Source organism: Drosophila busckii, chromosome 3L, assembly GCF_011750605.1.
Source record: "Drosophila busckii strain San Diego stock center, stock number 13000-0081.31 chromosome 3L, ASM1175060v1, whole genome shotgun sequence".
NCBI lineage: Eukaryota > Metazoa > Arthropoda > Insecta > Diptera > Drosophilidae > Drosophila > Drosophila busckii.
Window position 1 is genome coordinate 1,476,460 of NC_046606.1, and position 21,791 is coordinate 1,498,250.

The window sequence follows — 21,791 nt, forward strand, 5'->3', positions numbered from 1 at the left end:
TAGACTTTGATTCTCATATTGCGCGCTTATTGTTTTTTGCAGTTGTCAGTTGAGTGGCGGACATGAAGCTGTGCAGATTCTTAACGTTGTTGCTGCTGCTTTTAATGCAGGTAAGTTTGCCTTTCACACACATAGTTTGCAAGTTTGTTGCCCAAGTCTTTTGTTTTGTTAGCTAGAAAAAAAACAAATCTATTTAACAGTTAAGTTGCATTCTTAGCTGATTATGCTAAACACATGAGCCACATGAACCGTTAACAATCGTTGGCCAATCGCTCGCTGCAGGCAAAGCAGTCTTAACGGATATGCGGCCACAGCATATTGCGTAGCCGCCCCGCATGCGGCGATTGATTGTAAGTTCAAGCGAGCGGAAGAGTTGGCAGCGGCTCAAAAATTATGTTGTCATGTTGCGCAGATGGCAGCCGCGATAACTGGCTTCAAATCTTCAAATTTTATTGCGCATACGCCATGCTTAACCACAATGAATCACGTTTCCTATCTCTGTATTTGAACAGCAGCACAGTTGGAGCTTGGAGCTTAGCACAGAGTATGCGATAGTAAGCAAAGCAGCTGTAGCCACCACCACTGCAGCACCAGCACCATCCCAACCCACTACTTTGCCCAATGTGCGCAGCTTCAAGGCGCGCATACAAACCACAACTCCAAGAGCTCCAGGCAGCAAGCGCAAGAGTCGCCCACTGGCCACTGAGGCACAGCAGGCGCAGCAGCAGCAGCTGGCGGCGCTGAGCTCCAAGTCTTATATATCTGGACCCACTACACAGGCTTCCAAGCTGTCCAAGCGCGCTGGGTTGCCAGCTTCAAAGAAATTCTTGAAGGATGTGCGCAATCGCAGCAGCAGCTTGGCCGTCGAACGCAATGGACTGCAACATAATGTGGTAAGTTAACCCTCAGAACAATAATGCAGACTCTATATATTTTATTTATATATCTGCTAAGCCCGATCATGTGCCCGACTCCTCGGGCTATGTGCCGCAGCGTTTGGGACATCCAGTGCAGTTGGACTACGGCTCTACAGGCGTGGACTCTAGCGGCGCGCCCACTGGCAGCGCTGGCTATCATGCTGCGCCTTATGATGGCAACAAGTGGCATGAGGAGTACTGGGAGCAGGACTACAGTGGTCAGCAGTTTCTACACAACAGCACCAGAGTGCAGCGTAGGGCAGAGCATTTATTTCAAAACTATAGCCAAACTAAATCGCTCTGCTATTCACAGATATTGAAGCTGAGTGCCAGGATGATTATATGAAAATACGCATAGGCTTTAATGGTTCGTTCAGCGGTTTGCTTTACTCTGCTGGCTATGCATACGATCCGGACTGCATGTATATAAACGGCTCTGGTCGTGACTACTACGAGTTCTATATACAGCTAAATCGCTGCGGCACTTTGGGCAAGAATTCGCTGCAGGAGGAAAGTCGCAAGAATCCAACAGTGCGTATGCGTAACTTAAAAGCGTCTTGAATTAAATTAAATGCATTTGCAGAACTTTATGTGGAATACAGTCACAGTGCAGTACAATCCGCTTATAGAGGAGGAATACGATGAGCATTTTAAAGTAACCTGCGAGTATGGCTATGACTTTTGGAAAACTGTTACGTTTCCCTTTTTGGATGTAGAGTAAGTGAAGCTAGCAGCTGCCAAACACTACAACTAATCAATCTAATGCTTTGCAGAGTGGCTACAGGCAATCCTGTTGTGTTTACGCTAAGTCCACCCGAGTGCTATATGGAAATACAGAATGGCTATGGCATAGGTGGGCCGCGTGTAACTGGCCCAGTGCGCGTGGGCGATCCTTTAACTTTAATCATCTACATGCGCAGCAAATATGGTTAGCTTTAGATTTAAGTGTAATCTGAGCAGCTTATAAACAATTTGTGTAACTTGCAGATGGCTTTGATATAGTCGTTAATGATTGCTTTGCGCACAATGGCGCCAACAAGCGCATACAGCTCATAGATCAGCATGGCTGTCCCGTGGACGACAAGCTCATCTCGCGCTTTAGAGGCTCCTGGACAGATGCAGGCATCTATGAAACTCAAGTTTATGCCTATATGAAGACGTTCAGATTCACAGGCTCGCCTGCTTTATATATTGAGTGTGATGTGCGCATGTGCCATGGTCGCTGTCCCGTAAGTTGAGCAAACTTTTTAGTTAACTTTAGTTAATTTGTTGTTTTTGCTTGCAGAGTCAGCCCTGTCACTGGCGCAACTTGAAGGCGATAACCAAGCGCGACATTTCCAATCGAACAGCTACAAATTTGTCGCTGCCACCGCTGAGTGAAGCGCCTGAGCACACTACAGATAATCCTGCGCAGCCTGCGCTTTCAGAGAATGTGAATCTGTTTCAGTCGCTGCGCGTGCTGCAGGAGGGCGAAACGGATGGCGACGATGTCTATGCGCATCGGCAGTCCAAGACGCAGCTAACGCAGCAAACTTGCCTTAAGACAACGACGTTCTCGGCGCTTACCGCCAGCTGCTCAGCGCTGCTGGGCGTGTTGACTATAAGCCTGTTCATAGCCTGCTCACGCCTGAAGCAACGCAAGCAGTCGACGCTTTATGATTCTTATATAGCGCACAAGGGACAAATCGATTGATATTAGTGTATGTGGCTTTATTGTAAATAGTTTAATAATATTTGTTTGTGCGTAGCTTAGTGTAAGTGATAAATTTGTGGCAATTAAAGAAAAACTGTAGCATAACTTGCAGCTGCTGTGCTCAGTGACCAACTGCTGCCTAGCTTCAGGCGCTGCGCTTAATATTGCAGGTAAATTAATGCCGCCGCATGCTTGCCACATGAGGAAGCAGCCACAAAACGCTGTTGACATCGTCGCCGGCAACTTCCTCATTGCACGACTCTCTGCACATAAACAAATGGATATTGAAACATGAACGATTTATGTGCTAAGCATTCGCCTTTTATGCTTTGCTGTTTTGTTCGTGCAGCTTACACATTTGCTGCTCATTGCTGTTGCCTCTGTGGCTGACACAAATTTGTGTGCGGCGCGCCGCAAAACATTGCCCAAAGTGTTAATATGGTTGAGGACTTTTAATATTGCTCAACTGCCAGCTCAGCTCAGCTCAGCAGCAAACAACAGACTTTTGCTAATTGTGCAATTTTCGGTGAGTTGGCTCATTTTAGTGTTCATAATTCGTTTTTTGTTTTAGCATATGCGCAAGAATCTTTGGTGTAAAAATTAACACGGAATCATTAGAGTTTTTGCTGGCTGTCTTGCCATGTTTGTCTTGCCATGGCTAATTAATTTATTTAGTTATGAGAAACAAAGCGCAGTCGCCAGTGACAGAGACAAAGGCAAAGACAGACACAGACTATAATGTTTATGGTATCACATTACGTTTCTCAATTTCACACACAATTTGCATAGAATGAAGTCGTACATTTATGATTAATTGCAGTTTAAAAGGCGAAATTGTCAAGCGGATGCAAAATGAAACAATTAAACAAAATGTGAAATTAGCTGTTTGGCTATTGCATAAGCAGCATCAATATGCTTAGGCATGCGCCCTCTAAGCTTAAAACATAACTGTTCGAAAAAACATTGCGCTTTTTTTTTTTTAGCTCTCTTGGGTGTTTAGCGCTTTTTGTAGGCCATCTTCAAGCGCACATCTCAAACACGTCGACGTGTGGTGCAGACCTTGAAAAAAATCACAACAGCAGCAGCCACAGCAGCTGTGCCCAAAAGTGTTTCAATTAGATGCAGTCATAATTAAACATAAAGTTTTTATTAACAAATAGCAAAGGCAGCAACAACAAAGCAACAAACAAATAGTAAATACAATTAATATCGCATAATTTTGCGTTGGCGTTGCCAACGATTTTATCAGTACATAATATATGAATTGCTGACTCAATACAAACTGCAACTGCAGCTCCAATGATGTGTGGTGTGTGTGTGGTGACACCAAATCGGCACCCAAATTGCGCCAACTACAACAAAAGCCTCAAATTGAGTTTTTTTTTTATACTATGCACGCTGGCGACCTTAGCAGCGCGTTTGCTTATTTCTTTTTCTTTGCGTCCAAGCTGCATGCCTCATAACGTTTTTGTGTGCGGCTGCACGTTCGTGGCCTGAGTCTTTCGTTTGCATTGTATTGCGCTGTCATGCGCATATGAAAATCATCAGCAGCAGCAGCAGCAACAGCAGCAACTTGAACAATGCTAAAATATGCTTTCATTACCAAACGTTTGCCATGCATAATATTTATTTCATTTATCGTCAACACATGCATTGGTGCTTAGTCCATTGTTCTAGCTGCTATCAATCAATAGCCATTCAACTAGCCGCTGCTCACGCTTAGTCATGGGCATGAATACAACTTAATTTGCCCAGCGAGCTAAAAATAAAACTAACTTTGCACGAATTATTGCCATAACTTCTGCTAAGATCAAACCCATTTTAATTGCTTAGCATTTGTAGTTGAGTTGGAGTTTGAGTTTAGCTCAATGCTGTACAAAATTTTCATTAACACACTCAGACACTTACTAAAGTTGATTTTGCATATCATTTGCTGGCCATAAGGAACTAGCAGCTGCTTAATAGCTAACGCCTCTGGCTCTTAATGATTAGGCGTAGCAAATTAAACAAAGCACAAGCTTGTAGACGTGCCACGCCCACTTGGCCTTTTCATGCGTTACGCTTGTTTGCTATAATTTATAGGCTTTGTCTATTGTGTCATAATTAAACTGCCTGCCAAGTCTTAATTAAACAAGGCAATCAAAACTGAGCGTAGCATTACTTTTCTCACGCACTGTACGCGCTGCTAAAAGTATGCTGACAACTCTGTTTGATAAACAAAAGCAATCAACAGCTGACTGCTGTGCCAAAGGTTAAGCAGCAGGCCAACCCCTAGAGCACATGCCTTTGTTTACAAACTTTTGCGCCGGGCCAACAACACCAAAGAGAGTGTAAGAGTGTGTGTGTGTGTGTGTGTGTGAGAGAAAGTGCCACCCCTTGCTCAGTTATCCGGCGTCTGCGCATAGCTCAGCTGCTCAACCCTAAGAAAAAATCTCATCAGCATTGATTTTATCCAGAGTTTTGCCAGCAGAGTTCTTAATCCGCACCCAAAACTGTCGCAGCATCCAAGCTGCAGCGCGCTGTTAAAAGTCTATAATAAATAGCATTAAATTAATAAAAACTTAGCCAATCATTTGTTTAACAAAGGTGCAGCATCAGTTTAACAATAAGTGCATAGCATATCCAAATATTCGCTTATAAACTTAGCTGTATATATAAAATTTTCAGCATGTGGGGCGTGGGCTGCTACCAAAGCAATTAAGTGGAAGTATGCCAGGCGTGCATATTTAAAAGGACTAGCAAGGACATTCGAAGCAATAAAATGGAGTTACACTGGCCCAGCAATTCGATGCTGCTGCTGCTCGCAGCGCTGCTATTGATTAACTCAGGTGCGTGCTTCCTTTCGATTTAGTATTATATGATTTATTATATACGCTACTTTATATATTATATAAGTATACCAAACTTTAAGCTAATGAATTTCTTAAGCAGTCTTCCAACCTCGCCAGGCTTTTCTTTAGCAACAATGATTTTTACAGCAATGATTTGATTTTTTTCTTAAATTTTATGAAAACGCGCAAGCAGCGGCGCCTTGACAAATTCGACAAGTTTCAATCCACAAAAACGGAGCCACAACCACAGCCACAGCCACACAGCCGCTGCCAACTGTTTGTATATACTTTAGACTAGTCTATATAGAGAACTGAAGCTTGTGGAAATTTGTCAAAGCGTCGCCGCTGCCGCAAACCGAAAAAAAATTTGAAATTTGAAAATTCAACAACTGCGCCATTCATAAAAGCAAAAAAAAAAAAAAAAACTCACTCAAATTTTTTAAAACAATTTGTAATCATTATTAGTCATTAGCTCAAGCTCTAGCACCCCGCTCTGTCTCTCTCTTTCTCTCTCTCTCTCTCTCTACGTAATTCTCTACTGCCGCTTAGAACTGTCTTAACACTTGCCTATATAGCTGCTGCCCATAGCTCTAGAATTTATTAAAGCTCGCAAAACTCTTTACTACTACCTAAACCTAACTATGTACTACTACTACTACTACTACTACTATTTCCATTAGCTAACTCTCTCACTCTGCTTATTGTAATTAACATTTTTAAACCTAACGTTAACAACTTTAAGTCCTGATGCTGCTGGATACACAACGCGCAAAAAAGAAATGAAAGCAAAGAAAAAGCAACAAATCAAATATCAAACGATAAAAGAACAAAGTACAAACAAACATTTTGTTGTAACGATTTCTGTATCAACTGCCGAATCTTAATTCATACTCCTTCTGTGCTGATGAGCAGTCCGAAAAGTATAGCAGCAAAAATAAAAACAAAAGAAGTTAACTTTAGTTAGAAATTTAAAGCACACAATGACAAAATACCCCCCCAAAAAAAAAAAAAACCAAGAAGGCGTACTCAAACTCAAGTGTAGTGCTTTTTGGGTATACACACACACATACACACATATAGTATATAGATACTGGCATTCAACCACCCATTACAACAAATACTTAGTTCAACTGCAATCAAGTTTGCCCAAAAAAGAAAATAAAAGCGCTATATACACATAGACAAGCATAACCCGGTCATGTTAGATACTTCACACACACATACACATATAGATAATCATATATAGACATACCAGCACAGGGACATTGCCATGCCCTACAGCTGAGGCTGAGCAATAAACAGCATCCAGTTTGCGTATGCGCTCTCTCGCTCGCTCTCGCTCTCGCTCTTGTGTGCTGCTCCCTTTTCGTAGCTGTCGGATAATAAAGCTAAAGTTGTAGCCTTTAAACAGTTGTAGCTAAACAAATTTCTAGCGTTTTTTAATAGCTAAAAACACACACACACACATACATTGACAATTGGCACTCTCTCTCTCTCTCTCTCGCTCTCTGTATATAATTGTAGCTCTAGGACTGTTCTCTGTTTTTGCGGCCTTTGCAGCAACTGTGCATTATAGTCATAGCTATAGTTTACAGTTGTTATCGCGCAAAGGCCGGTTATGCGGCGTATACGCAATGTAGGCACAACGAACAAACATATGTACTGCTTACACACATACACCACACACACATACACACGCACAACTGCGCGATCTTAACGTGTTGTCGTTTCTCACTTTCATATGCAAAAAAAAAACCAAAAATGTAAATCCAAAATTGTTTAGCTGTAACAATAAATCGGCCTTAAGTGTACTACTACTATTTGTTGTCTCTATCTTTCACTCTCTGCCTCTCTCTCTCTCTCTGTCTCTCTGTCTCTCTGTCCAACTCTCTGTCTAACATAAGCTATATCATAACAAACTAACACACACCAACTACCATCAACAACAACAACAAACCAAAAATAATCTTAAAGCGATGCAAACAACAAACAAATTGGCTCATAACATTCTACGTCTTTGTTTCTTCTGTATTTTCTGATTTGGGTTCCACTGTTCGGTTTCTTAATTTCTTATATGTTTTGGAATATAGTCGGTGCATCCGAAGACGAAGAGCGCCTGGTGCGTGACCTCTTTCGAGGCTACAATAAACTTATACGACCCGTACAGAATATGACACAAAAAGTTGGAGTAAGATTTGGTTTGGCGTTCGTACAGCTAATCAATGTCGTAAGTGTTCACAAACAATCCTATGAAAAAACTAAAAAAAAACAAACAAACAACATTAAAGTTATAAATAAATAATACAAACTAACAAGTCAAATATAAAGCTAATACTAAAACTAATTTATAAGTAGTAGCGTGTAACTGTAATACTAACTAACTTACGAGTTCTGTTCTTGAGTTTTGTTGCTAACACACACACACACTAACACTAACACACATACACTTAAACACGCACTTTGCACGCTGCCACGCCCACGCCAAGTTGCTTTTGTGGGCGTGGCCCGCGTGCCGGCGACTGTCAGTATTCTTTTATGAGTTTCGATTATGCTTTGTAAATAATTACACGTTGCTCTTGTCTTGACTTTGTATTCGTATTCGTATTCGTAATTGTATTTGTATTAGTATTTGTAGTGAGCATTCTTGCCTAGTGATACCAAAGTTACTAATGCTAATTAATAAACAACAAGCTAACAAATTTAAACTAACTTGCAAGCAAACAAAAAACTGAAACTGAATTGCGTAACAAATACAAATAATGACCTTCCCACCCGCTCTCTCTCTATCTCGCTGTCTCGCTCGCTCGAAACGTATCAAAATAAAATAAAACATACTTCGTTTCAAAACGCTTTTGAAACAACTCAAAATATCAATCTAAACCTGTAAACTGATTGTGTGTGTCTTGTTCAAAACGTTCTCTGCAAAAAAACAAACAAACAAACAATAAATCAAAATAAAAACCATTAAACCAACAACAACAACAACACCACCACCACCCCCATCATCATCAACCACCACCACCAATCAAAATTTTGTTGCGTTTCAATTGCCAATTGAAACTGCAAACCAAAAACGAAAAAAATTGCAATTGCATCCATGCAAAGAATGAGAAAAATCAAATTATGAAATCAAACGTTTGGTTACGTTTGGTTTGGTACGACTATCAGCTACAGTGGGACGAGGCTGACTACGGCGGTATTGGCGTATTGCGTCTGCCACCGGATAAGGTTTGGAAGCCGGACATTGTGCTCTTCAATAAGTGAGTAAATGGACTTTCTTTCTACTTGCACCAACTACAGTAATAAGAAACTCTAGTAAAGCTCTGTAAATTTCCATAAAGGTTAACAATTCTATGCGCTTGAACTGCCACTAAATTAGCTTCTTATTCTTTTTACAACACACGCAGCGCTGATGGCAACTACGAGGTGCGCTACAAGTCCAACGTGCTCATCTATCCGACGGGTGAAGTGCTCTGGGTGCCGCCGGCAATCTATCAGAGCTCCTGCACCATTGACGTCACCTACTTTCCCTTTGATCAGCAGACGTGCATTATGAAGTTTGGCTCTTGGACCTTCAATGGCGATCAGGTGTCACTCGCGCTCTACAACAACAAGAACTTTGTGGATCTGTCCGATTACTGGAAATCAGGCACATGGGACATTATCGAAGTGCCCGCCTATCTGAATGTCTACGAAGGCGACAGCAATCACCCCACAGAAACGGATATTACGTTCTATATTATAATACGTCGCAAGACTTTGTTCTACACGGTCAACTTGATTCTACCCACGGTGCTTATCTCATTTCTCTGCGTGCTCGTCTTCTATCTGCCCGCCGAAGCCGGCGAGAAGGTAACTCAAGCTCATAGCTATTTATATTTCACGCTTGCAAGCAAATTTCCCATGAATTTATCATTTTTATTTTTGCTGTCAGGTTACACTGGGCATTAGCATTTTGCTGTCACTGGTTGTGTTCCTGTTGCTCGTATCCAAAATCTTGCCGCCCACTTCGCTGGTGCTGCCGCTTATAGCCAAATATCTGCTGTTCACCTTCATCATGAACACCGTGTCCATTCTGGTGACGGTCATCATCATCAACTGGAATTTCCGTGGTCCGCGCACACATCGCATGCCCATGTGGATACGTTCGGTGTTTCTGCACTACTTGCCCGCCTTTCTGCTGATGAAGCGTCCGCGCAAGACACGCCTACGCTGGATGATGGAAATGCCGGGCATGAGCATGCCGGCGCATCCGCATCCCTCCTACGGCTCGCCCGCTGAGCTGCCCAAGCATATTAGCGCCATTGGCGGCAAGCAGTCGAAGATGGAGGTCATGGAGCTGTCCGATCTGCATCATCCCAATTGCAAAATCAATCGCAAGGTCAACAGCGGCGCCGAGCTAGGCCTGGGCGACGGCTGTCGACGTGAGAGCGAGTCTTCCGATTCCATTTTACTGTCCCCAGAGGCCAGCAAGGCCACCGAGGCGGTGGAGTTTATAGCAGAGCATCTGCGCAACGAGGATCTCTACATACAGGTGAGCAATATAAATTTATAAACAAAATATTGCATTTATTTCTAACATTTGCTGCACAGACGCGTGAGGATTGGAAGTATGTGGCCATGGTCATTGATCGACTGCAGCTGTATATATTCTTCATAGTGACTACAGCTGGTACAGTGGGCATTCTAATGGATGCACCACATATATTTGAGTACGTGGATCAGGATCGCATCATCGAAATCTATCGTGGCAAGTAAATGGGCGCCACCTTTTTTCAAATTCAAAGGCAAAAAGTTAAACAACAATAAACGAAAGCTTAATGAGAAGTATAAAGCGGGATTTTTAGATTTTAATAATAACAATTAGTAAATTAAACAAACAAAAGTTAAACAGCAGCAAAAACGAAAACCCTTACTAAACACAAAACGCTTAAACAACTAGGCATAGTACACATTTATAACAAATAACAAACGCCATAAAATTGTTAAAGGACGCGTTCAACTAGAGGAATTGTGCATTAACATTTGTTTAATATGTATAACGCGCATAATTTATAATTAAACTAAATATGAGAATGAATTTAATTTCCGCAAAACTCTGTTATATGCTAGACACTTAAGTAAGCAACCAAAAGTTTAATAATACAAGTTTGTAAATGCTTCAGGCAACACTCACACCAACACATACACACAGATACACACACACACACACACGAAGCAATCTGTAGACAGTACACCAATCAATAAGAATGCAAAAAGTTAATTAATAAAAAATCTAATAATGCAAAATCTATATTTATAAACTAGCTCAGCAGACTGTAGCTGCTGCATTGCGCATACGCCGCGTAGCCGCAGCTAATTGGCTTATTAATTGATATTGGCAGTTGACTGGCTGGCTGGCACTTTATTTATGAGCCTGGCTGAATTGTTTTGACTGCACGTTGCAGTGGCACGATTTATTGTTTTATGTTTCGCCGCATGCAAATGTCAAAAAGCATTTCACATGTTAATCAAATTACCCACGCGTTCGGTTCAAAGTAGCAATAGCTAACACCAAAGCTGTTCCTGGTTAACACTACAAGCCAGGGCCAGTTGGCAACTCATCATCAGCAGCAGCAGCAGCAGCAGCAGCAGCAGCAAACCCTAAACAAAAAAACAAAACTAACTAGTACGCGTTGTTATTGACTTACAATCGCTGTTGATTACCAAGCAACGACAGCAGCAGCAGCAACAACAACAAAAGCAACTACAAGCTAACAAAGGTTGCAGCATCATCAACAGCAGCAATGAGTCGCGCTCTGAGCCAAAACTTGTTGCCAAACACAAACTTGCTCAAAGCTTCGCTTCGGCTCACAAAATATAATTTTTTGAGCTTGCGCTCAGGCAGGCTTAGGGGCTGCTTTGGTATAAAATCCACAAGGGAGAACATTTGGGCATCATTCGATTTTCTGATTTTGCAACGAAGACGTCGCTTCGCTTGTGCTAGCTGAACCGCTGGATATATCTTTGCTCATATATAGAAATCGCGTGTGTTGCGGCCACAACTGCTAAACCGGTAAACAGTTGGATTTTGGTCTCGCGTCTTGTGTGTTCAGCTCACGGATAAATTCGCGTTTTAGTGTGTGCAACATGGTGAGTGCCGCTGCTGCTGCAACCAGGAAACAACTTCAACTGTCTTTCTCTCTCTCTCTCTTGCTCTCGCTCTTGCAGCGCATTTTATTGCCTTTGCTGGCGCTGCTCGCCTTGGGCAGCGTCTCAGCGGATGTCTCGCACTTGGATACCGATCTGCAGGAGGATGGCTATCACTACAAGCAGCCCTCGCTGCCCTTCCCACCACCGCCCTCTGGCAATGGCATTGAGGATAACGGGCTAATACCCGCTCCCATGCCCACGGCGCCGCAACCTTCGTATGGCCCGCCTCAGACGCAGCCACCACAGCCACTGCCTACAGCTCCAGCGCCTTCTTATGGCCCACCGCAGACGCAGCCACCGCGTCCACCACCACAGCCAATTCCAACAGCACCTGCGCCATCTTATGGCCCGCCTCAGACGCAGCCTCCACGTCCGCCTCCACAGCCGCTGCCTACAGCGCCTGCGCCCTCTTATGGACCACCTCAGACGCAGCCACCGCGTCCAACACCTGCCGGCCCGGAGTACTTGCCGCCTGATCAACCGCAACCACCCAAGCCACGCCCTACGCCTCAAAGGCCGACGCCACCAGCACCACAGCCAACACCAACTTATGGTCCACCACCTACGCAGCCTCAGCCTCCTAGTCCACGCCCACCAGCACCACAGCCATCTTATGGCCCGCCGCCCACTCAGCCACAACCGCCTAGTCCACGCCCAACTCAACCACAGCCATCTTATGGTCCACCACCTACGCAGCCACAGCCCCCAAGCCCCCGCCCACCAGCACCACAACCTTCTTATGGTCCACCGCCCACGCAGCCGCAACCTCAGCCACCAGCACCACGCCCAACGCAGCCCGCACCGGAGTACTTGCCTCCCTCTGGACCACCACCAGCTCCTACTTATCAGCCACGCCCACCAGCTCCACCTGCACCACCAACTTATCAGCCACCCGCACCTCCTGCGCCGCCTACTTATCAGCCACGCCCTCCAGCGCCACCTGCACCACCCACCTATCAGCCACCTGCACCTCCTGCTCCACCAACTTACCAGCCACGCCCTCCAGCGCCTCCTGCACCACCAACCTATCAGCCACCCGCACCTCCTGCACCAACTCCTGGCTACGGACCTCCGCCAGCGCCCATTCCAACGGACGCCGGCTCGCTGGGTCCCGATGGTTACAACTACAATAAGCCCGCCAGACCCTTTACCTTCTAGACGGAGCAACGTGGGCGCAACCGTAGTGCTGCCTTTCTTAGTAATACCTTAGCCTAAAGTATTTCCCCCAAGCCGCTTACAGAGAAGTTCTCTTTTGTAAATCGAAATATTCAACAATAAAGCAACAAACAGCAATTAGTAGTCAAAAGGCCTGACCTTCAGTGGGGCGTCCAAGCTGACGCGTCCATGATAAATGGCGACGGTCATTAGCGCCGGCAGATGCGCCAAGTGCAGCAGCAGCAGTTGCAACTGCTTGTTGTTGTTCTTAGCTAAAGTTGGAGTTGAGGCAAACCACTGCCGCCAGCATGGGGTCAAATCAATCAGCTTTGGGTCGCCCATAAATCAACAGGCGGAAATTCCTCACGGGGGATTTGCTGCTTGATTTTATGCTTGGCGCAACCATAAATCCATAATGTCTAAATAAATGGCAGGCAGCCGGAGCAGCAGAGTGGCGAATGCTGGTTCTCCATACTTGGCAGCACTCAAGGTGCACTTCTCGTCGGCCCAAAAGTAAATAAATAAATATAGCTAAGCGCCAGTGGCAGTGGCGACAAAGTTTAGTCTTAACTCAATTCCCACAAGCTGTCAGCAGCGCTGTGCATCAGTCATTTAGTCAATATACTTGAGACAGTGTTGCTGTTAACGCTTAAAATAGCAAGAAACAGCCACAGAAATAATAAAAAATTAAACAAGTGTGCGGCTAAAGCAAAGGAATGCTGAGTTTGGTATACACTTTGATAACAAAGATTGTAATCAATAGCAGCTATATTAACAATATATTGTCTGCGCAGCTTTAATATACCCGCTTGTCTTATATAAATGGCAGAGTGTATAAGCAGAATTGCAACTTGCATTGAGCAATGCTTGAGTCTGCTTAGGGCTAGGGCTAGGGCGGGGGCTGCTGTTGCGGCTGCTACTAATTAACAGCAAGAGACCTTCGATTTGGCAGCTGGACATATACTTGTCTGCCCTAGCACACGACCCAAGCGCTGCACTTTGACGGCTGCTCTAATGTTTTAAAAGTGTGTCTTATGTGCGCTCATTGTTGTTGCTTAGTTGCAACTGCAGCTGTTTGCTTTGATTTATGACTTGCCGCACGCTTTTGTTATGTTTGTCAAAAGTTTTGGCACGCTCTGCGCTTAGTCAACATAAGTTTCATTAGCCTAACCAAGTTACTAGTCGCTAGTCCGCCTATGACAAACGCTAGCTTAGCGCTAAGTTCTCGTTCATCCGGGTGTAATTTCCCCAGCAATGCCAATTAATATTGAGCAGTCTGCTCTGCGCCGCAAACACGCAAATGTAAATTTAAAAAATATCTATAAATTTCTATATATACGCAAGTATGCGATTTTTTTCTTGTAGCTTAATTAAACGTTGTGCGCCAGCGGCAAAGTGCTCACCCACAAGAATTTGTTAAGCCACAAACTTATAATTATGACTTAATCGTTTAGCAGTTAGCCAAACTCTTTCTCTTGTTAAGAACTGATTGCGAGTGACTGTCAGTATTTGCTTTAACGTATACGCAATGTGTTGAGCCAAGCCCAGTTCTTGCCAACGCCTCTTTATAAATCAATCATAAGCGAAATTGCCCTTGGCACAGTTTGTAGCCAACATTGTTAACAGCTAACGCACTTAGCCGTTTATGAGCTCAAACATTGCGTATGATGATTTGTGTAGACGTCACTCCACGTAAGACAAATGCTGCAGTTCACTCAGATGTAAATGAGTTTTAAACAAAAAATGGACTGCTGGTCACTCACGCATGCAAAAATTGTTAACTCATGCGTTGGCAGCGATTGCGCAAGCAACAAATAAATTGTTTGCCATAAATTATGCCGCAAAAACTTTTGCAATTTGTTATGTAAGCTTGGCTTAAAGCAGCTGCATACTTTAAGGCAGCTAAATAAGCAGTTAAGGTGGATTCACAAGCTAAGCTAAGCTTTGCTTGAAAGCTTAGTGCAAGACTAAAAGCACACTGTGCGTATGCTTAATGTAGTGCTAAAAGCAAGCAGTCAAGCTAAGCTATTAACTAAGCTTAACTGTTTGCGCTATTAATTATTATTGTTATTCATTAATTAGTTATATTAAGTCTGTTAATTTAATAGCATTTATTCTAATCAGCTTATTTGCTATTTATTGCTATTTTTAGCGCAACTAATGTACCATAACTTATTGTTAGATCTTGCGCATAAATTAACTTCCTCATGGCATTGCGATTGACCGATATTGCAAGTAATTTAACAGCCCACGCTATGTTATGTCTGATCGTTAAGCGCAGTCGCATTATGCATAAATTAATCAATAGTTTAATAGACGCTTAACAGCAATTAACCTTCCAGGCGTTCAAGTGCCAAATCGCAAACTATATATAAATCAAAACTGCAAACTCTTCTAAGTAGCCGAAACAAATAACAATTGACAGCTGCGAATTATGAATTATAAACAAAGGCGAATCAAAATCGAAAATTTAAATCGTTTAGCTGCCAATTGTTTGTGCCATTCCAGAAGCGTGCAAAAACAAAGAAATATACAAGACAAATGGCAGTTCATTAGCTATTGAATCTATTGTTTAGGCTTGAATGGAACGCAAACTGTAAACTGATTTTTCTTACAGCATAAGATTAGCATAAGATCAAGGCACTCGACGTTATTAGGCTTTAATTACAAATGCGACGAATCTAGAGCTAAAGACAATGCGCAGACAGACGACATCCGAGTAATAATTTTTTCATTTTTTTTAATTTTTAGGTCGTATATTGCCGCTGGGCGTCTTTGTCACGCAAATCTTGTTGATTGTTGGATTGTTGACAGTTAACAATTGACTGTAGAGTGTGCGCGGGCAGCAACTGTTGCTGGTTACTGTTACTGAGCTGAGTGTGAAACAATTAACGGCACGTCAGTGGCAACTGCAGCAGCAGCCACAGCAGCAGCAGCAACAACAACAATGTGGGTCGCTGCTGCTTTTGGGGGGCAACAATAGCTCAACTGTCAGCCGACTTGTCAAATGTCAGCCATCCATAATGCGTGTCAAAAACATCAGCGCTAAAGTAGCCAAGAGCGTGTTTTGTGTCCAACAAAATGCAAATGAGCAGCAGCCACCGCATAGTTGGCTACAACCGACCAAAAATTAAATGATCCAATGTTTACAATCTCTTTACAAATTTTTAGCCTTGGCCTTACCGCAACAACTTCATTCAAGTCATTTATAAGTTGCACAGACAAATACAAAAGAGCTGACTTGCGAACAAAAGCGCAACAACAACAGCAACAACGACGACGACGACGACAACAAACAAACATTGAAAACAATGTCAGCTCAAGTCCGTATAGAGAGTAAGCGAGAGAGAGAGTAAAGGCCATTGACTCATATTTATATTACAGCGCCAGACAGTTCGGCGTTGTTGGCCAGAACTTTTCGGCCACATCACGTGCCAAGCCTTTGCTTTGCTTTGCTTTGCTTGGGCCACTAAACAGGTTCTAAGATTCTCTCAACATTTGAATTTGCGCAAATTAACTTGAATGTGGCAATTTTAAAATTTAAATCAACTCGTTTGCTGCCACTGCCGCTGCCGCTGCCGCTGTTGCGTTCAAATTAAAGTGCTTAAGCTTAGAACGAGTTAGCTCTATTTATGGTAGACTTATGGCATATTATGTATAAATCGATAGCCATCATTTCGTCGCTCTGAACTAGATTTGTCACCAATCCATTCATATATGTATAGCCAATTAAGTATTTGAAAACGAAAACAAAAGTTCTATTAATATGCTTCCTCTAAGTCATAAATAAGTTACAATTCAATTCAAAGCAAATTCATTTCATATGCACATGCAAATGCTGGCGCGAGCCGGTGCCACAGAGTCTAATTAAATTGTTTATTCAATAGCTTATGGCAATCGTAGCTGCTGCAGCAGATCAGCAGCTCAGGCCTGCATAATTATATACAACATTTTGCATGTTTTTGCGAAATTTTAATGATCAAGTTAAATAATCATTTGATAGAGTTCTGTGTTTTTTTTTTGGTTGCTGTTTTCAATTTGTTAATTTGCATAATGGATGTGGATGTGGATGTGGATGTGGATGTTTGTGTGGTTTTTAATAAAAAAGTTAAATTGGCTATTAACTTTCACAGCGCGTGTTTTTTCTTTGACTCAAATTAGCAGCCGCTGTGTCTAGCTATTAAGAACAAGCTGCTGACATTTAAAAAATGAAATAACTTTCAAAAAAATTAGTTAGGCCATTCAACGGAATACACTGCTTACCAAAAGTAGGCTGCGCGATTAGCTAAGCGTAGGCGGAAATCCTATAAATTTATTTATTTTTAGTTTTTCACTCTTATAAATCAATTCAAGTGCGTCGCCGCGAGCTGTGCAGATTCACATGATCAGCGCTCTGCTCTGCTTTTAATTATGCGTAATTTATGAACATTTGCTATATTTGCTGACGTTAATTGGCAGACGGTGAATGTGAATGTGCGGAAGCCTGTCAATTTACGACGCATTGTTTTATTTTTATTTTTATATCATTTTGCACACTTGTAGCTGTCAATGCGTGGTATGCGCAATTTGTAAAAAATGCTGCCCCCAGCCTGAAGGTTGCTGGCTAACTGACTGCAAGTTGTTAAATTGTTGCGTTTTTAGTTATTGTATATTTATGCTAAAAATGCGACAACAAGTCAAAGATTTGGCATTGCGCATACGCCTTGTTAGCTATGTTTTGATAAAAATGTCAAAAGAAAAACGCAGCTAGTATGTGTGTGTGCCTGTGTGTGTGTGTGAACAATAGACAAACAAACAACACTTTGCTCAGTCAACACACATTTATCAAGCTTTATTATTTAACTTTTAACTTATTCAAATGCTAAGCGCTTGAGAACGAGGCGTGTGCACCTTATATAGACATTTATTTGTTTCTCTGTTGGGTTTTTTTTTCTCAATGTTTTGCCTAAAGATTGGCTTGGCTTTGTTCTTATCAATTGGATCGCATGTAAATGTGCGCTAAACATGGCTTGGATAACAAGTTAATTGTTTTAAAGTTCCAGCTCTATTTCATACGAGTATATAAACTGCAAGGTTAATGACTAAGCAAGTCATGATTTTTCGGCCGAGTGCAGTTTGAACTTGTTTCTTTAGATTTTCCATAATAAATATAAATCTTAGATTCCACTGACGATAGCCGATAGTCGCCAGCTATGCTAATTGGCCAACGACTTTATTTTTTTTTTTTGGGTTCCGGTGCGGCAACAAGTTGTCAAAGATATGAAAGGAATTAAAGCATAAATTAAATTTAAATCTAATTCCTGCTGCTCTAAATTGGAGCACAATAAATCGTTGCATATAAGAATTATCTCTAGCGCTTTAAATGACAAATTTTTTTTGTGTGTGTGCAAGGCAAACTGTTGGCGTTCGTTTCTGATTTCTTTTTGTTTTGGCTTGCCATGACTAATGTGAGATTTATGAGCGTTTAGTTATTGAAATTTAATACGCCAAGCACAAAAAGACATTATTAATAGCTTTTTGCAAAATTTTCTAATAAGCGTAAAAATAACAATAAATTGCGTGTACAAGTTAAATAAATGCGCAGCAACGGTTTATGTTTCATCTATGCGCGTTGACAAACATTCAATTAATCATGGCATATTAAGCTGCGTCGGCTGCTGCTGCTGCTGCTGCTTCTTTTCGATTGGTGAAAGGCAAAGGCAATGATGTCACTTGCTTAGGCGAGAACCAGTTATTAACGCACTAATTTGTTTATGGGCTACTAGTTAAAGTTCTTTTGTTGCAGCCTTGCATAGCTCAGCTCGAGTGCCCAACACCAACACTTGAGACACTTCTCTTGTAGGTGAATGTATTTCCCCCACACAGTTGCACGAATTTGTAAACGGAAATGATGTTTGTCTAGCCCAAAGAGTCGTAAAAACTGTTGCTTGTTGCTGTTGCTATTGCTGTTGCTGTTTGCTTGAGTAGTTGAGGTCAAGTGAGCTTAGGCCACAAATTGATGAGCAGACAATCTCCTCAACATGTCATGAACATCAAGTTTGATGTTTGTACACCAAGAGCCAAAACAAATCCTAAAACTTTTCTGTTTTCGATTTTCTAGGCAGCGTGTGGCAGTTGCCTTTCAGATTTATGGGCAAAAATACATAATATTTAAGAGCTTTGGTGCAAAAATATTATGCTAACAAAATGATATGCAAATTAAGGCGAAAGAACCAGAACTCAATACAAAAGACTTAGGCAACAAACTTCACTTGAGACACGAGCCGTGCCAAGCACCAGCCGCCAGCCTGACTTAAGAGAGCCTGAGAGTGAATTTGCTCTTAGCTCGTTAAACTGTATGCGTCATGTACAGTGACGACAACAAACTGATTATGCTTATGTGTGTGTGTCTGTGAGCCAAGGGACGGCATCTGAACGATTCACTTCTGACTATGGCTATGCCGCCAATATCGTTTTATTTAATTTAAATTTTGATTTGAATTTGTTTGATGTTGTTAATGTGGTAGTTGTTGCTTTGGCTGCTGCTGTTGTTGCTTTATTTATAACACATAGTACGGTATGTGTGTGTTTCATCGAGTTTTTGGCGGTCGTTGTTGCTTTGCTTCTTCAACGCTTTTGCTACTCTTAGCCGAACCACAACGCTCAGATATAGTATAAATTTAATAGAAACTGCCCAGCTCATCATCATTTGTGCTTTGAACTTCTTGAGTGTAAATTGCTCGTGCGCTGACGAACGAGAAATTTTGTTGCCCAACACACTAAACAAAAAAATACAAACTAAAAATGGTATGTGCGCCAAGGATATCAAGTGCTCCCCAAAGGAAATATTCAAAATATTTATAAAGACAATTCAGTGCCTTTTGTGTTTCAAGTGCAAACGACTGAAGTGAACAACTTCATTGTGCTCAAGTGCTACCAAACGCGCCCAAAAAAAAAAACTTACGCTAAAAATAAATTCCTTCTAAAGTGTGATATTTGCTCTTGTTTCCGCACAGAAATTCTTTGTGTTTATCGCTTTGGCTCTGCTCGGCTGCGCCGCTGGCGCTCAGCTGCCCGATTCGGCAACGCAGGGACCCAATCCCCAGGACATTGCCACACCCGAACCGGAATATATCGACATTGAGGATCCAGCACCAAAGGCACAAGCAGCTCGTCCCGCTGCTCCACGTCCTGTTGCCGCTGCTCCACGTCCCGTTGCCGCCGCTCCACGTCCCATTGCTCGTCCCGTCGCTCAGTCCTTCGCTCAGCATGTGCAGCATGTTGCCCAGCCCATCATCATGCACTTCCAGCAGCCAATTGCTCAGCGTGTGCAGTATGTGCAGCCCCAGCAGCAATATCTGGCTCCTCAGCAGCAGCAGTTCCAGCAACAGGTGTCAGGACATGCGTACAACAGCCAGAGCGGCTACCAATACCGTCGTCCAGTCTATGTAAGACGCTTCTATCGCCAGCGCTATTAGAGAGGCGCCAATTAATTTTTTTTGCACTATTTAATATAATAATTTACGACCTTTAACTTTGTACTTGCCGTTTTTATTTACTCAACAATTCTCTTCTCTCTTTCTCTCTCTTTCACAATCATTCGCCTCGCTCCCGCCCCCCACGCCATATCTCTATCTGCATGGAACCGCATCGACACTCTAGCATTAACCAAATACCAAAACTATCTTAAACCCAGCACATATATCACGCTCCACTACGCACCACCAACACACACTTTGACTATCAAAACTTTACACACTAACAAAGACCCTAAACCAAGACGTTTTTTAACTTTTTTTTCCCACGCAACGCTTAGCTAGTAAAACAAATCAAAAAGTACAAAGAGACAAATGAAGTTCTGAAGACACACTACGAAAATCAAAGTATTCCAAAAAAGAAAAAAAGCCCCAATTGTTGAACGAAAAACGAGAAATAAATAAACAAAAAATAAATAAATTATTTGTAAAATTCCTAGAAAATATCTATGTTTCATTTTGCTCAAGGTCTGCTGCTGCAATATCGACGCATGTCTTTAATTATAAGATTCACAGCTCATCAAAACGATTCAATAAATGTGTCGAATGCGTTCTTATTACCCCCATGAGGCACAGTCGACCGCCACTGCCACTCATCATTAATCACGAAATTTTTGAATATCAAGTTAGACTGGCCTGGCCTGGCCTGGCCTGGTCTGGACTATTATTTGCATACATACGGAAGCTCTGCAGCACACATTGATGCCAATTGTTTGCTGCTGACAGCGAATTATTACTTGTTAAACTATTTACGCAGCACTAAATAGTATTCATTCATTTTTCGCTAACCAGACGTATACGTAATAATTTAGAATGTCTTTAACGTCCGAACGTCTGTCTGCAAGTAAACACAAACAAATGTATAAATCTTACAAAAAATACTTTCAAAATACATTAATTCAACCGGTTTACAAGCTGCTGTTGTTGCTAGATTCGTCTTTAAATTAAAGAAGAAAAAAGTGTAAAGTCAATTTGGCTTTTAGAGCAGTTTAAAGTGGTTTTGTTAGTTAGTCGCTTTAACTATACGCACGATTGAACGATTTATTGTTTAAGCCCCCTCAGTGCCTATTTACAGCAGCTCTTACTTAATACGCTTCTATTAATGTCAAGTTTAGCGTATTAATGAAGCTTTACATGGGCGTGAAGTTAGCCCCCAAGACTTCCGTATGGAAACTCCCCTCCCCGCTCTGCTCATCATTACAATAGCGGCAACTTGACCTTGTCTTTGAATTATTATGATTTTTATATTGTTACATCAAAGCAGGTGAGATCGGCTTATGAGACAGTTTGACACTTGAAACAGAAAGCGCGCGTAATGCTTAAGTGCTTGACTTCACTTCTCTAATGTGAGAACAATTCTTAATTCTAAAATTAACATTTCAATTCAACAAGTCAATCAAATGTAATTTTAGCTTTATAAAAGTTTTACATATTAGCAGACAGTTTGTAATAATTGTAATTGACAGCAAATATGCCAAAACAGTAAACA

At 42.1% G+C, this 21,791-nt stretch overlaps 4 protein-coding genes across 5 annotated transcripts; all 4 read left to right on the forward strand.

Moving 5' to 3' along the window:
• The first annotated feature begins 335 nt into the window (after nucleotides 1-335).
• LOC108598313 lies at nucleotides 336-2,681 on the forward strand. Its single transcript, XM_017984929.1, has 8 exons — nucleotides 336-350; nucleotides 513-893; nucleotides 955-1,171; nucleotides 1,231-1,448; nucleotides 1,501-1,634; nucleotides 1,691-1,845; nucleotides 1,905-2,146; nucleotides 2,203-2,681. Exons 1-8 carry the CDS (start codon nucleotides 336-338, stop codon nucleotides 2,608-2,610), a joined length of 1,770 nt encoding a protein of 589 aa, XP_017840418.1. The 3' UTR covers nucleotides 2,611-2,681.
• A 2,420-nt stretch (nucleotides 2,682-5,101) lies between these two features.
• LOC108600281 (acetylcholine receptor subunit beta-like 1) lies at nucleotides 5,102-10,655 on the forward strand. Of its 2 annotated transcripts, none has more exons than XM_017987750.1 (7): nucleotides 5,102-5,219; nucleotides 5,278-5,438; nucleotides 7,532-7,668; nucleotides 8,547-8,701; nucleotides 8,849-9,293; nucleotides 9,376-9,975; nucleotides 10,035-10,655. In XM_017987750.1, exons 2-7 carry the CDS (start codon nucleotides 5,372-5,374, stop codon nucleotides 10,197-10,199), a joined length of 1,569 nt encoding a protein of 522 aa, XP_017843239.1. In that variant the 5' UTR covers nucleotides 5,102-5,219; nucleotides 5,278-5,371; the 3' UTR covers nucleotides 10,200-10,655. The 2 variants fall into 2 exon arrangements, with proteins under 2 accessions (XP_017843239.1, XP_017843238.1); XM_017987749.1 differs by having other exon boundaries at nucleotides 5,102-5,196.
• Nucleotides 10,656-11,376: 721 nt separating this feature from the next.
• Nucleotides 11,377-12,939, forward strand: LOC108598670 (extensin). Its single transcript, XM_017985386.2, has 2 exons — nucleotides 11,377-11,573; nucleotides 11,652-12,939. The coding sequence occupies exons 1-2, from the start codon at nucleotides 11,571-11,573 to the stop codon at nucleotides 12,789-12,791; spliced, it is 1,143 nt and encodes a 380-aa protein (XP_017840875.1). The 5' UTR covers nucleotides 11,377-11,570; the 3' UTR covers nucleotides 12,792-12,939.
• A 6,478-nt stretch (nucleotides 12,940-19,417) lies between these two features.
• On the forward strand, nucleotides 19,418-20,665 carry LOC108599316 (DNA translocase FtsK). Its single transcript, XM_017986119.1, has 2 exons — nucleotides 19,418-19,574; nucleotides 19,784-20,665. Exons 1-2 carry the CDS (start codon nucleotides 19,572-19,574, stop codon nucleotides 20,243-20,245), a joined length of 465 nt encoding a protein of 154 aa, XP_017841608.1. The 5' UTR covers nucleotides 19,418-19,571; the 3' UTR covers nucleotides 20,246-20,665.
• The last annotated feature ends 1,126 nt before the right edge of the window (nucleotides 20,666-21,791 follow it).

Excerpts from the sequence above, each read along its gene's own strand:
- LOC108598313 (XM_017984929.1), top strand. Across the intron at positions 1,172-1,230 it reads CAACAGCACCAGAGTGCAGC|ATATTGAAGCTGAGTGCCAG; the intron begins GTAGGGCAGAGC and ends TGCTATTCACAG. Across the intron at positions 1,635-1,690 it reads TTTCCCTTTTTGGATGTAGA|AGTGGCTACAGGCAATCCTG; the intron begins GTAAGTGAAGCT and ends AATGCTTTGCAG.
- LOC108600281 (XM_017987750.1), top strand. The coding sequence starts at position 5,372 with ATGGAGTTACACTGGCCCAGCAATTCGATGCTGCTGCTGCTCGCAGCG. Across the intron at positions 5,439-7,531 it reads GCTGCTATTGATTAACTCAG|TCGGTGCATCCGAAGACGAA; the intron begins GTGCGTGCTTCC and ends TTTGGAATATAG. Across the intron at positions 7,669-8,546 it reads TCGTACAGCTAATCAATGTC|AATGAGAAAAATCAAATTAT; the intron begins GTAAGTGTTCAC and ends ATCCATGCAAAG.